General features: G+C 39.3%; 5 protein-coding genes across 5 annotated transcripts; 1 reads left to right on the top strand and 4 right to left on the bottom strand.

The window, feature by feature from the left end:
• Window positions 1-236: 236 nt before the first annotated feature.
• PKC1 (protein kinase C) lies at window positions 237-3,644 on the bottom strand (the record flags this gene model as incomplete). Its single annotated transcript, XM_018132481.1, has 1 exon — window positions 237-3,644. The coding sequence occupies one exon, from the start codon at window positions 3,642-3,644 to the stop codon at window positions 237-239; it is 3,408 nt and encodes a 1,135-aa protein (XP_017988238.1).
• Window positions 3,645-4,301: 657 nt separating this feature from the next.
• SEA4 (Sea4p) lies at window positions 4,302-7,292 on the bottom strand (the record flags this gene model as incomplete). Its single annotated transcript, XM_018132480.1, has 1 exon — window positions 4,302-7,292. One exon carries the CDS (start codon window positions 7,290-7,292, stop codon window positions 4,302-4,304), a length of 2,991 nt encoding a protein of 996 aa, XP_017988239.1.
• Window positions 7,293-7,492: 200 nt separating this feature from the next.
• NTO1 (Nto1p) lies at window positions 7,493-9,679 on the bottom strand (the record flags this gene model as incomplete). The annotated part of the gene is made up of 1 exon (XM_018132479.1): window positions 7,493-9,679. One exon carries the CDS (start codon window positions 9,677-9,679, stop codon window positions 7,493-7,495), a length of 2,187 nt encoding a protein of 728 aa, XP_017988240.1.
• A 536-nt stretch (window positions 9,680-10,215) lies between these two features.
• On the bottom strand, window positions 10,216-11,769 carry CMR1 (Cmr1p; the record flags this gene model as incomplete). Its single annotated transcript, XM_018132478.1, has 1 exon — window positions 10,216-11,769. The coding sequence occupies one exon, from the start codon at window positions 11,767-11,769 to the stop codon at window positions 10,216-10,218; it is 1,554 nt and encodes a 517-aa protein (XP_017988241.1).
• A 154-nt stretch (window positions 11,770-11,923) lies between these two features.
• On the top strand, window positions 11,924-12,265 carry DMO2 (Dmo2p; the record flags this gene model as incomplete). The annotated part of the gene is made up of 1 exon (XM_018132477.1): window positions 11,924-12,265. One exon carries the CDS (start codon window positions 11,924-11,926, stop codon window positions 12,263-12,265), a length of 342 nt encoding a protein of 113 aa, XP_017988242.1.
• Window positions 12,266-12,322: the final 57 nt, after the last annotated feature.

Raw genomic sequence — 12,322 nt, forward strand, 5'->3', positions numbered from 1 at the left:
TCGCGATGATTATAAAAAATGTGGAACTAAATATTATAAACTGTCGCTATTGAAGAACACGTCAAAGTAACCTAAAAGATACTATAAACTTTGTATTGAGAAGTTCAAGCTATGGTACTTTTATTATAGCTACCATTGTCGAAACGATTCAATACAGTCAACATCTGTATATGAAGGTTTGAAAATATATATAAATATGTAAAACAAAATATTACAACGTCCATTCGTATAGTAAATCATAGCACAAGATCATCAGGCATAAAAGAAAATCCACGAAACTCTTCTTGCAAACTTGCACTCAAAATCGAAGGCAACGGAGTTAAATTTGGAGGAGCAGTGGTAAACTCTTTTTCAAAGTAGGATGTGTCATCAGCAGCTTTGAGCTTAGGAATGTAAGGTGGTTCGACACGGAGGTGGTAAACATCATCAAAATTGATGTTGCTAAAAAACGGCTCTTCCATAACTTCTAAAGCGTCACGGACACCTCTTCCTAGTCTTTTTTCTGGATCTTTCGTTAAAAGACCTTGGAAAATTTGGACTATATCGCCAGCCATATCGATTGGGTACAAGGGCTCATCAGTTAAGATGGCGTTGAAGACTTCATCTTCATCGTCACCAGAAAAAGGAGACTGACATAACAACATCTGGTATAGTAAGACACCAAACGCCCACCAGTCAACGGCTTTGGTGTAGGCTTCTTCTTTCAATATTTCTGGGGCCATGAACTCAGGAGTACCGCAGAAAGTGGCCGTTCTATGGCCATCCCACATATTGTCCTTACACAACCCGTAGTCGGCAATTTTGATGTGGCCTTCCAGGGTTAGCAATATATTTTCTAGCTTCAAATCACGGTAGATGATCCCGTTATCGTGGAAATATTTGAGTGCGAGTAACACTTCCGCAGCATAAAACTTGGCTCTGCGTACTGAGAGTCTCTTATTTTGGACATGCCACATTAGGTCACCCCCGCCAACAAACTCCATTGCAAAGTATATGCGGTTTTCTGTTTGGAAAGAACAGTACAAATTTGTCAAGAACGGATGTTTTGCCTTTGTTGCGAGTAAGAATACCTTCTTCTCCGCACGGGCACTTTCTATGTCATGGTTCTGAATGATGTGATCCTTCTTCAAGACCTTAATTGCGCACAAGCGATCAGTGTTTTTGGATCTGGCCAAGAGGACTTTGCCAAAATTACCCTTACCTAAAACTTTTAACAATACGAAATCATCCAATGTAACTTTTCTGCGCTTAGGTGTTTTCCTCTTCTGCCTATTACTGGCTGGTCTTACGCGCTGCTGGGGGGTCGTTTGTACTGGAGAAATACGAGTGTCCTGGGCAGGTTTTTCGACAATACCTTGTGATGCTTCAAATGCCTCCAGAGCGGTAGCCGCTTTGGCATCTAAGGACGCTGCAAGGTTATCAAATTCATTAGTAGCAATCAGTGAGGTAGGTTCTTCGGTCATACACTCAACATTAAATGGATTTTGTTTCAAATTTAACATTGCAGGGTCAATAGGTTCAGGAAGCTGGTGTTGTCTGCTGATTTCTGAACGATTGTCTTCAGTCGAAGCAAAATCTTCATCTCTTATGACCTTATCTCTAACATATGCGGCGTATTCTCTAACATCTGCATTGTAATTCGAAGACACAGGGGGTCCAGGATCTAACGTAGAGCGCAGGTCATTAGCAGAATTTTTCTGGCTAATCGATGCATTTGTAAATTTGAGATAAGCTTCATCAGCTGCATTATTGTAATCAACTTGCTTCTCAATGGTATCATGCATTTTTTCATCTGAATTCAATGCTATCGTCGGTGATTCCTGATCTTTAACCTGAGGCATATCTTGTACGACATGGCTATCATATGCGTGTCTGTTCAATGGATCAGGGTTTACAACCTGCATATAAGCGGATTTTTCAGGTACAGATTCAGAAGTTTTACTCTCAATACGTTCGGGGAACTCATCATAGTCATCTCCCTGTGGTTCGCTAACTTGTATTGGTGTTGGGGAAGATGTCCGCTTTTGCTGGTGGCCTAAATTGGTATTTTTTATTGTAGTTAGGACCTTCGCTGCCATCTCCATGGACATACCACAGAAGTCAGGGACTAAATGTGCACATTGTGCATGGCACATAACTGAACATTCAGTACATTTGCGTACACTTTTCTTACCCCATGGTAAAATGTAACCACAGTGGCAACACCACTTAGTACCACGATTTGAGGTGGGTTCAAATCTATGAGGAATACGATGGTTAAGTTTTGTTTCATCTGGGTCCACCTCCGTACTAGTCTTTGCTATGCACTTTGTAACAATATTGCCGTAACATTTCTTATGACACAAGAATTTACAATCTTGGCATTGAAATCCAGTGTAACGAAGAAAGTCCCCACAGTATGCACAGCACATTATGTTATAAAATGACTTTTGTACAAAATGATGGCCATGCTTCTCATAAATATCATCTTTTCTATTCACTATAGCACCATGACGGCGTAAGCCTTTCAGATCTTTCCTCTGATCTTGAGTAGACTTATTGAATCCCAATGTTAACAGAATTTGACCAGCCGGTTCAAGAACAAACCACGCATTAGATGTTACTGGAGTAGAATGATCATTAGTTGTTTCAGCAGAACTTTTCACGCGTGTACGATAGTTCAGTGCATCAATAGCTAAATGAGCTGCAGAAGTATCACCGTAAGGATCTGAATCAGGCAACACATCTCCTACATCATACCAGGCAGATCCAGTCTGTCCTATCTTTTTTTTCCGGATTTCCTCTGCAATGTCTGATAGAAGCAACCAAAGAACTGCGACGGGCACAACTCTATCGTTGATCCTATCGTAAACTGTTATTTCCACCTCGTTGCCTTTTTCGACATGTATATGGAATTCATCATGCCATCTATCCGTCTTCGATGGTTTCGTACTACCCTTCATTACATCATCAACTTTGATTGTGATTACAGTTTCCGGTTTCTTAGAAAACAGTGGCGATTGAATATGATCAACATCAGAAATGGAGCTTATACCAATAGTTAAATCACCAGTTAGCTGTTTACGCCTAAACTTGTGTTGACCATTAGAGGAATCATCACCATGGTCTCTATAGCCATCAATATCTACATTAATAGCTTGATATTTTTTTAAAGCCTTAGTCAACAACTGGATCCTCTGCTTCGACTTATAGGCACCACCCTGAGCAGCAGAACTACTCCGCTGATCGCCATCTATTTGATATAATTTAGTTAGCTTGTCGTTCGCAGCTTGATATTGTCTTTCTATACTCAACTTGAATTCTAGCAGTTGCAACATATACTGATTACGTTGGCATATCGAAGGGCAATCAAACTTAGCCAGCTCTAACCTGGAAAATCTGTGTTCGTTAGGTGATATAGTGGTTAACTGACCATATCCTGGGTGGGCAGTCGATGACGCATGTTGCCGTGTTTCACTCATCTGAAGCCTTCCCAAAGTATCTTCAAGGTACTGAATATTTTGCTGCGATTCTCTAATACTAGTATTACATTTTTGGATTACCTGTGCATTATCTGTTTTCTTCTTTAAGGCAGACGCACCTTGAATGATGTTACGTTCTACCTCGATCTTCCTTAAAATGTCCTGCTCAACGTTTGATAACATATTTTTTGTATTTTTGCTTGACTTAAAGGCTTACAATACTCAAACCTATTTATCGGCGAGTTTGAGAGTTAATTCACAACACTATAAGTGAAAAGAGCTGACCCAGTTCACAAAGTAACCGCCAATCGCAATTAGAGTTTCCAGATCAAAATGTCAGCTTGTAGATTGGCAGGCTTGTTTTGATAAAAATTGAGCCTTCTATAAAACACTTGCAAACAAAGTTTCAGTAACTGTCTTCCCAATGGTACAAACTATGGAAGTATCAAATTTGCTTGACTTAGAAAACAACAGCGTCAAAAATATTTTAAAAATTAAAATGTTCAAGCCTTTCAATATTTAACAACCCAGCTTGAGCTAGTAGTAAAATTTCAGATAGACAAAATGATTCAGCCCTAATAAGCTTTTGTTAAAGTCGAAATCTTGTCTGTTTATTTATAACGAACGAGGCTCTGTTGTCAAGTCCCAAATGCCGGTGCGTATCATACAAATCTTGAATTTCTTGTATTCGTAATATATGATTACATGGGTGTAGTCGTATTATGTGATTAATACATAATATAGTATAAATATTGGTAAGTGACGGTAAATGACAGCTTTAGTAGTCTATTGATGGGCATTGGGTGGGTTTTCCAAGTCTAGTTAATATTTCTGTAGCTATCATGTGTTGCATTTGCAAGAACAACCAGGAACGGGACATATAATGTGTTTCTCAAACCATTCTTCAGCATGGCCGGCATGCATTCCATGGTTGCAAGACAGACAAAAACTGAACCACTCATTTAGTTTTTGCTGCTTCCTTGTTTTAGATTCATTTACTTGTTCATGTAGTTTTGATGTTCTTTCGCCGCCGTCTATTACTGCACCACCAATGACAATTGGTAGGTTGCCCGTACCAAGCGGTAAGAGACATATTGCGCATCTTGGGTAGGATGTTCCACAATGTGGGCAAGAGTACTTCTGTGCAGGTGTATCAGATTGTACATTTGCTGTGTGGTTCCATGAGCGCTTTTTGGAGGTACTCTTTACTTTAAGTCCGCTACCCTGCAAGGACAATTTGGCAGCAGAGTTTTCTTGTGGTCTGTTGATATTTTTGTTACACTTAAGACATTGAATGTACATCTGACGGGGACGCACTTCACATTTGACCTCATCCTGACTGTTTCGCGAAAGTTTTGTTCTGAGAACATCAAACTTTGACTTGATTGTAAAAAGCTGCCAAGAATTCAGCATTTCCCTATAGCAGTGAATCCATTCGTCTACGCGAATGTCTCTAAAGTATCGGGGGCAGCTATAAAGGGACAGCAATGCTGCGGTCTGTATGTCGCTCGTCTTGCTAACGTACGATTGTAGCAGATCGATGCCGTTGGGAGTTATACCTGTGAGAATCAGGCCCTCCAGTTCGCCACTGGCTATGACCGTCGAGACTGTGTGCTCTAAGAAACGGGTCAAATCTCCATCATTGAGGAACCGTAAAGCAACGCCAAGCCTTTCACGTAAGGAAATAGAGTTCTCATACAAGATATCCCACCAATCACCGTCTGCAATAAACGAGAATATAACGCGCAGGTAAGGGTCCTCTAGTTCTGACGATAGTCTTCGACATTGTTGCCGCCAAGCGTTATCACCGGGATGGTCCTTGTAAACGAAGTAACCCGCTATTGCAGTTGCTATTAGGCGCAATCTCTCTTTCTTTGCTGAACTCAAAATTTCTATTGCCTTTTGTACGTCACCAAAGAAAACTGCCCACCCTGCAGCTTTCTCATAGTTATTCAAAGATATAAGATTACTGTACTTTTCTTCAATCTCAACAGGTGATAAATCCCAACCGGAAATTACCATGCATAGTCGACGTTGAATAGGCTTTGAAGTGTTTACAAGTGTTCCAATCTGCCTGGTATTACCCACGCGTAGTTTAGTTTTGCCCCGCATGACAATGATTTTCTCGAGTTCTTTGATCAACTGTTTCTCAGTAAAACTACTTCCCTCTTTGTATCTATTTTGGTTAGATAGCCCTTCTAAGCCGTTCCAAATGTCTAATATACCTTCATAGCCCAAGTCCAATTCACCGGAGACCATAGTGCCATCTTCTACAGACGATTTAGCAATGGCAATCCATCGCCAAGTGTTTCTAATGTATGCATTATTTTGCAGAGATTTAGAACGGTCGATAAGCTCAACAGTGGACATGGGATCTAAACCGTAACCTAGTGTTGCACGTATACGCATAATAGTACTGATATCATTCTGCAGCAGTTTTTCAGGTTTCAATAAATACCGATGTTTGCCGAAACTTGCAGAATCTCTACACTCTTCTTGCTCCTCATCAGTTTCAAAATCGGAGTTATTGAACTCTTGGTCAACAGAATTAGTTTCGTCAAAGTCTGAGTCGAAATTAGTATTTTCACTCAAATCCAAGTCTTCAAAGGTTAAGTTTTTGATACCCGCAATCAAATTATTCGTGATCGATAACTGTGCACCGGATGAAAGCTTTAATTCCTCTGCATCAGCAGTGCTTGTATTCAATGTTATGAATCCATTAAAATTATTGAAAGCAACTTTTGATATGCCCTCCCTTTTCACCATACGATAGATTGTACCAGATTGCCTCATACAAATAAAGCTAGAATCCCCATTTTCCTTTGGTATATAGTCGAATGTAACGACACGATCATAAGTAGTGGTGATATCATTTACTGTGGAAACAAATAACGATGCCATCTCGCTTCCAGGATTGGAGTTGTTCGTATCTGAACCATAATCATCAGAATTACCAGGAATTATTCCCAGTCTCCATCTTCTTATAACTTCACCATTATGGAGTGTTGCAAACTCTGACCCTCTCACTGCAGACCATCTAAAACATGAATTCATGTATTTCCGGGATGCAGCTCCATGGCCAACCAATTTTTCAAAATAAAGTAATGGTTCAGCCTCTAGGTATTGGTTCGAATTCATTGTGACTGATAGGTTTCTCCTATCCCATATTGCCAAAGTACCGTCCTGGCCAAAGGTGGAAAATTGCCAATGATTGTACGGATTTATCTTGATATCGTAAGACAACTTCGAGGGATGCTGATAAACTGGATTAGGAGCCCTCAAATCAAACTCCTTGATAAGTTTAGTGCTGGATGCCAAAAGGTTGGTTTCGTCAATAAACTTCAAAGATATAATTGCCTCATTCGAGCAATATGAAAAGGATGGGTTGACAATATTAGAGTTCGTACTCTGGTAGTTCACGTCCCATATTTGCAAGGAAGGATCATTCCTACTTCTATCCAAACCCATAGCCACAAGTCCATTATTATTGATGCTTAAGCTATTAATTGTCCGGTGCTGTTTTGCTCTTACCTTAATGTCAATAGCATCCTTTCCGCCTTGTAGGTCATCAGTCGACATTTGCAGCACATTGAACAATCTAAGGAAACCATTCTTTTCAGAAACTCCCACGAGACCAGGTTCAGCTTCCGAATAATCCAAGCATGTAATGCTACTAAAGTCCTTAAACGTATTCAATTTTAAAATGGAGTTATCAGATTCTACATCAGGATCTACCCTATAATGGGTAACCTCGTCCCTTGTAGGATTGACTGAAATGTAATCTCGCCACTCATCGTGGGACCATGAAGGCACTTGTCTAATCAAACCCATTGATGACACTTGTATGGCCACTTTATCCGTCTGGTTTCCCACAAACGGTTATAACTTTATTCTAAATTTGATTTGCGTAGTCTCAGCAATAGTTACCCGAACATATTTACAAGTTTAATTTACGCTACTATTACACCATAATATTACATAAAGAAACACTAGGTTTCTAACCTAATTAATTGCCACATCTAAGGTTATTCTTACCTTAAAAAGGATTTCAGTATCCTCTCCTGAGCGGGAGTTAATTCTTCAACTTCTACATCACTCAGTCCTTCTTCTTCCATAAGAATCGGTCCCATCCACTCGACTTCCTCAATTCTGTCTCGCTCAATTCTAAAATCTCGCGATAAGAGCTTATGTATATCTAAATCCTCTATCTTGGCAGACTTTTTATTGAATTGCCTCTCAAAAATAGTTAGTGACTTTCTTACTTGAGCCGGAATATCTTTTTGCGCACTTAAGTTATTCATAATGCTTCTAATATCCTTTAAAAACTCGGCAATGCTTTTGTAGTTATCATTCTCAATTCTTTCCAAAACGTTACTAAAGCCTCCATCATATTCTTTAATTATCTTGAAGTCTCTGGTATCCCATAAATGCCGCAAATTATTGCGGAGGATGTACCTGACAGGATGAAATGCAATGTTGTCAATTATTTCATTAGCTTCATCCTTCAACATTGCAGCAGTTTGGCGCTGTACAATAAGACTTGCAATATCTTCAAGTTTATTAATATCTTTAAGTAAAATGTCAACAAATTGGGCTCTTTCTTCTAGCTCCGAGGTGCTCAGCGTGTTAAAGGAGCTTGGATCAAATTTCCTGACTAGTGGTGCACCCCTCTTAAGTTCCCTCTTCATCGACCAGTACTTGCACATATCTATAGCTATTTTTTCAGATTGAGAAATCCCAATAGTATCCAAAACCTGTTTTACAGTATCAAGAAATAGGTGGGGCGCTATAGGTGTACTCCTATTAGTCTTCCAGCGATTGCGTATTTCATTATCGTTATGAGGTTGCTGTTCTCGCTGGCTTTCCTGAACCTTCATTTCTGCAATATTTTGGAAATATGCTCTTGTCTTCATAATACCTAACTCGCAATTCCCCCATCCAACTGGGGAATGCTTATCACAAAAGCTCTCTAGCTTCGTGCCTTGCCTAAAATTTTTTGAAGCAGCTTCTAACACGGTGCAGCCTCCAAAGTCCATGTACAGTCCAGCTCTTTTAGCGCAAGTTACGTGAAATGCTGTGAAGCAATTTTTATTTGCGCATTGTATACACGCGCCATTCTTTTGTTTACAAATATAACAATTTAGTCGCCATCGACTTTTTGGTACTAAATCTATGCCCTCTATTGGTTCCATGTAGTGCAAGTTTGCAAATATTAGTTCAGGGATCCATATACCACAAATAACGTGCCCCCAAGATCCAGTATCCGTTTGTTTGAAAGCCCCTGTATTACTTGGACAAAACAAGCAGTTAATTTTGCTTCTCTTCGATATCATGCATCGGCGACAGAGCCATTGTCCTTCCGGAATAAAAACAACGCCATAGCACTCTTGATGAACAGCAACATCACATCCATCGCAAAACACAATCGCGTTGGTATTGTCAGAGTCAGTTCCTCCGCAAACTGCACAGGGCTGGTCATTAGCGTAGCCAGTTCCGTCGTCCGACCCATATAATTCGTAATGTGCTTTTGCCGCTTGGAATTCATGTGTGTTAGATGTAAGCGCTGTAGAAGGACGTTGTGGAATCTTCTTCTCCAGAGAAAACCATTCAACTTCCAATACAGTCATCACAATCTCAAAAATTTCGTAGTCAAGCTGCTTCTTAGAACCCTTTAACCGCGTTTCATTTAGGAATTTAAGATATAGGTCATCCTGTTCATCCATGTCATACTCAACCCTAAAATCTCTTAAAGCTGGAGAAATGCTGGCAAAATAATCATTCTCATTTTCTATGAGATGGTCGGTTCTTTTCATATAAGGTAGATATTTAGCACCTTTATCAAAAAGAGACTGTCCAGTCCTGTACCCGTACTTCTGGTATTGTTTAGACACTCTATAATTACCGCTTAATTGTGGTACGGTTACTTTACAAAACCGTACCAAACTTTTCTTTAACTGTGGTCCTAGAGGTTCTATGGTAACCTTGTTGTTAAAAATTATCTGCTTTACATGGGGTAATTTGTTATGAATTATCTGATTTCTTTCTTCAGTTGCTTCTGATTCATTATGCTCCGATTTCAGTCTATCTTTATTCTCGTTCATTAATATTGGCAACAATTCATGATGATCAAGATCCGGATATAAGTCTGTATAATGCTTCTCTTCCCGCAATGCAGGACCTTCATCTCTAGTTCTTAATGGCAAATTACCATTGGACATAATTGGGAATGAAAAGATGTACCTTTCAAGCTATGTGAAGGATCCTTTAGTGTTATTAACACTGATGGTTGTACTTATATCAGTTTACCTTTTTTGAATGTTTACCAGTTTCTGCTGCTAGGATGTCAGCGTACATAAGAGAATTCGAACATAAAAAGATATATATAAAGAGTAAACAGTAACATAACCTGAGCTTTACGCTCCCTATTCAGCAATTCATGATATTTCTAACGGATGGTGATTGCTATTAACGTTTCTCCTCTTTATAATAATGGATTCTATAGTAAATAAACCTAAAATTATGTACAATGTTACAGGACTATTAACCGCTTAAAGGTCAATTCAGTTTATATAGTGAAACTCTTTGAGCTTCTAGTGTTATCAGATTAATCATTTGACATTAAATTCCATTTTTGTGCAAACTAGTTTTACCATTTAATGTTACCTTCTGTAGTTAAAATTAAAATTCCAATACGATGTTTACAGTACATGTCATAAGCTGCTACAGTATTACAATACAAATGTTAGAGTTATATTTATTTATCTTTAATGTCGTCTGTAAAAAGGAAAACCTTTCCACTACTGTTACCACCGGTAATCCAATTCTCCAATGGATGCCAGCTTAAGACGGCAGGCACCGTAGAAGTAGGAAGAGAGGTAAGTTGTTCTCCAGCATTATTGTAGATATCAATCGCCCTCTTCATATTCGCAATTGCAAAAACATTTTTATTTTGCTTGAACTTTGCTTTTAATATACTGACCCATCTTCCTGTTTTACAATTATGTTGAATAGTGGTCTTGGGTTTCAACTCTGCTTCTAAGACAGAACTCACATCAAAGAGACGTATAGTGTTATCGTACCCATTACACACTAACGTGTCTGCAGTTGGAGAATATGAGACTGCTGAAATCGATAGCCGAGATTCGTAAGTCGAGACGATATCATGACTTGGAAAATCGTCATATTGAGACCATTCTGGTTTCTTAACCGTTTTCCTTATATCCCATAATTTAAGAGTCCGATCCAGTGAACCTGTAGCAATTTGATAAGAATTGCTAGGACTGATTGCCATGGAACCAATTTTCTTGTCAGATAGCCTCATAAGATTATACGATTGTGGTTTTGTCCTTAGGTCAAACTGAGTAAATTCACCTGTCAGTGTCGTCATATACAAGACGTTTGGATGTTCATAACTGAATTGCCAATCACTAATACCTAATGCTTCCCCATAAGAATTCTGAAATACAGCAATACTTTCACTTTTCAAAGTATTTAACTGAATTGAACGCAATGAACCATCGTACGACGCTGCTAGCAATTTTCCTGTGTTCATAGGATAAGTCTCAACCTTACAGACGTTTTTCGTGAAAAGTTTAAACCTGCTAATATCCGGACCAGTTTCCTCACTTCCAATTCCTAACTCATCTGTAACGCTCCATAGTCCCACAGTTCCGGTGGTGTCTCCGCCAACGATTAGCTTCTTCTCCCTCGAAGGATGAAAATACATAGCTGTAATCCTTTCATATCCAACGGCGATTTCTTTGGGATCAAAGGTTTCGTATTGACGTAGAGCAAAGTCTGATTGAAGTTGTTTCGTCTCTTCAGAAAACTGCTGATGCTCCTTCAATTCTTCAAAGAAGTCACCGCTAGAAAACCCTTTATCTGCAAAGACACTGAACTTTTTAATTAGATCCTCCTCATTCTCCGCTTTAACTAGGTCACTTAATTTAATGTCACCTACTACTGGGGTATTCATCAATTCCTTTAGATCATCTACTGTTTGAGATGACGTTGAATTACTTCCTAAAAGTTTCTTCAGTTCATTATCGTTAACATTTGGGATACCATCTTCGTCTACATTCACACCTTGCAACCTCCTAGATCTCCGAGTAGGAACTGCAAGTGGTTTCGGTGATTTAATCTTTTTGGCGGCAGTCTTTTTAGCGACTTTAGGTTTAGGTTTGACGTCTTCACCTACTTCGCGTTTAATTTGTAAACCCAATCCACCCAAATTGAGCTTCCTTAGCAAATCATTATTTCTCTTAATATTCTCCTTCCGCCGTTGACGGAAATCGCTCTCCTTTGACATGCGTTGGACCTTCTCACATTATTTCTTTGCTTTAAATGCACGCGACTTGCGTTATTCGGTGCATTTTTCAGTAAGCTCATTGCGTCAAAATCTACAGCACCAATGCTCTATCTACCACGTAGGACCATAGAGTTGTGAACTTATATCTAGGATAATGAGTAGTAATAGCAACATTCTATCCATTATAAACCCTCCGCCACCACGTGATATCTCCAATGAAGAAGCGGGAGACTGCTTACCATGCCAAGTTATGAGTACCGCTTTCTCATTGGGGTTTGGTGCGTACCTTCTCAGTGGCAGAGCCTTTGAGTATAATGCAAAAGATCGAGCTAAGGGCATATCGCCAGAAACATTTGCCAAACAAAATCCAAAGTGGTGGCAGTACTCTGTAAAGGGTATTGGTGGTTCTTTAATTATGTTAGGACTTATTAGAGGAACGGAAGGCTGGCTTTGGAACAAAAGTAAAGTCTACAAACCAGTATCCTTTGAAAGTTAGTAGTAATATCAAATATTCTAAGAACGTATTTAAGGTTAATAATTTTCTGATCACACC

Source organism: Eremothecium sinecaudum, chromosome V (genome assembly GCF_001548555.1).
Source record: "Eremothecium sinecaudum strain ATCC 58844 chromosome V, complete sequence".
NCBI lineage: Eukaryota > Fungi > Ascomycota > Saccharomycetes > Saccharomycetales > Saccharomycetaceae > Eremothecium > Eremothecium sinecaudum.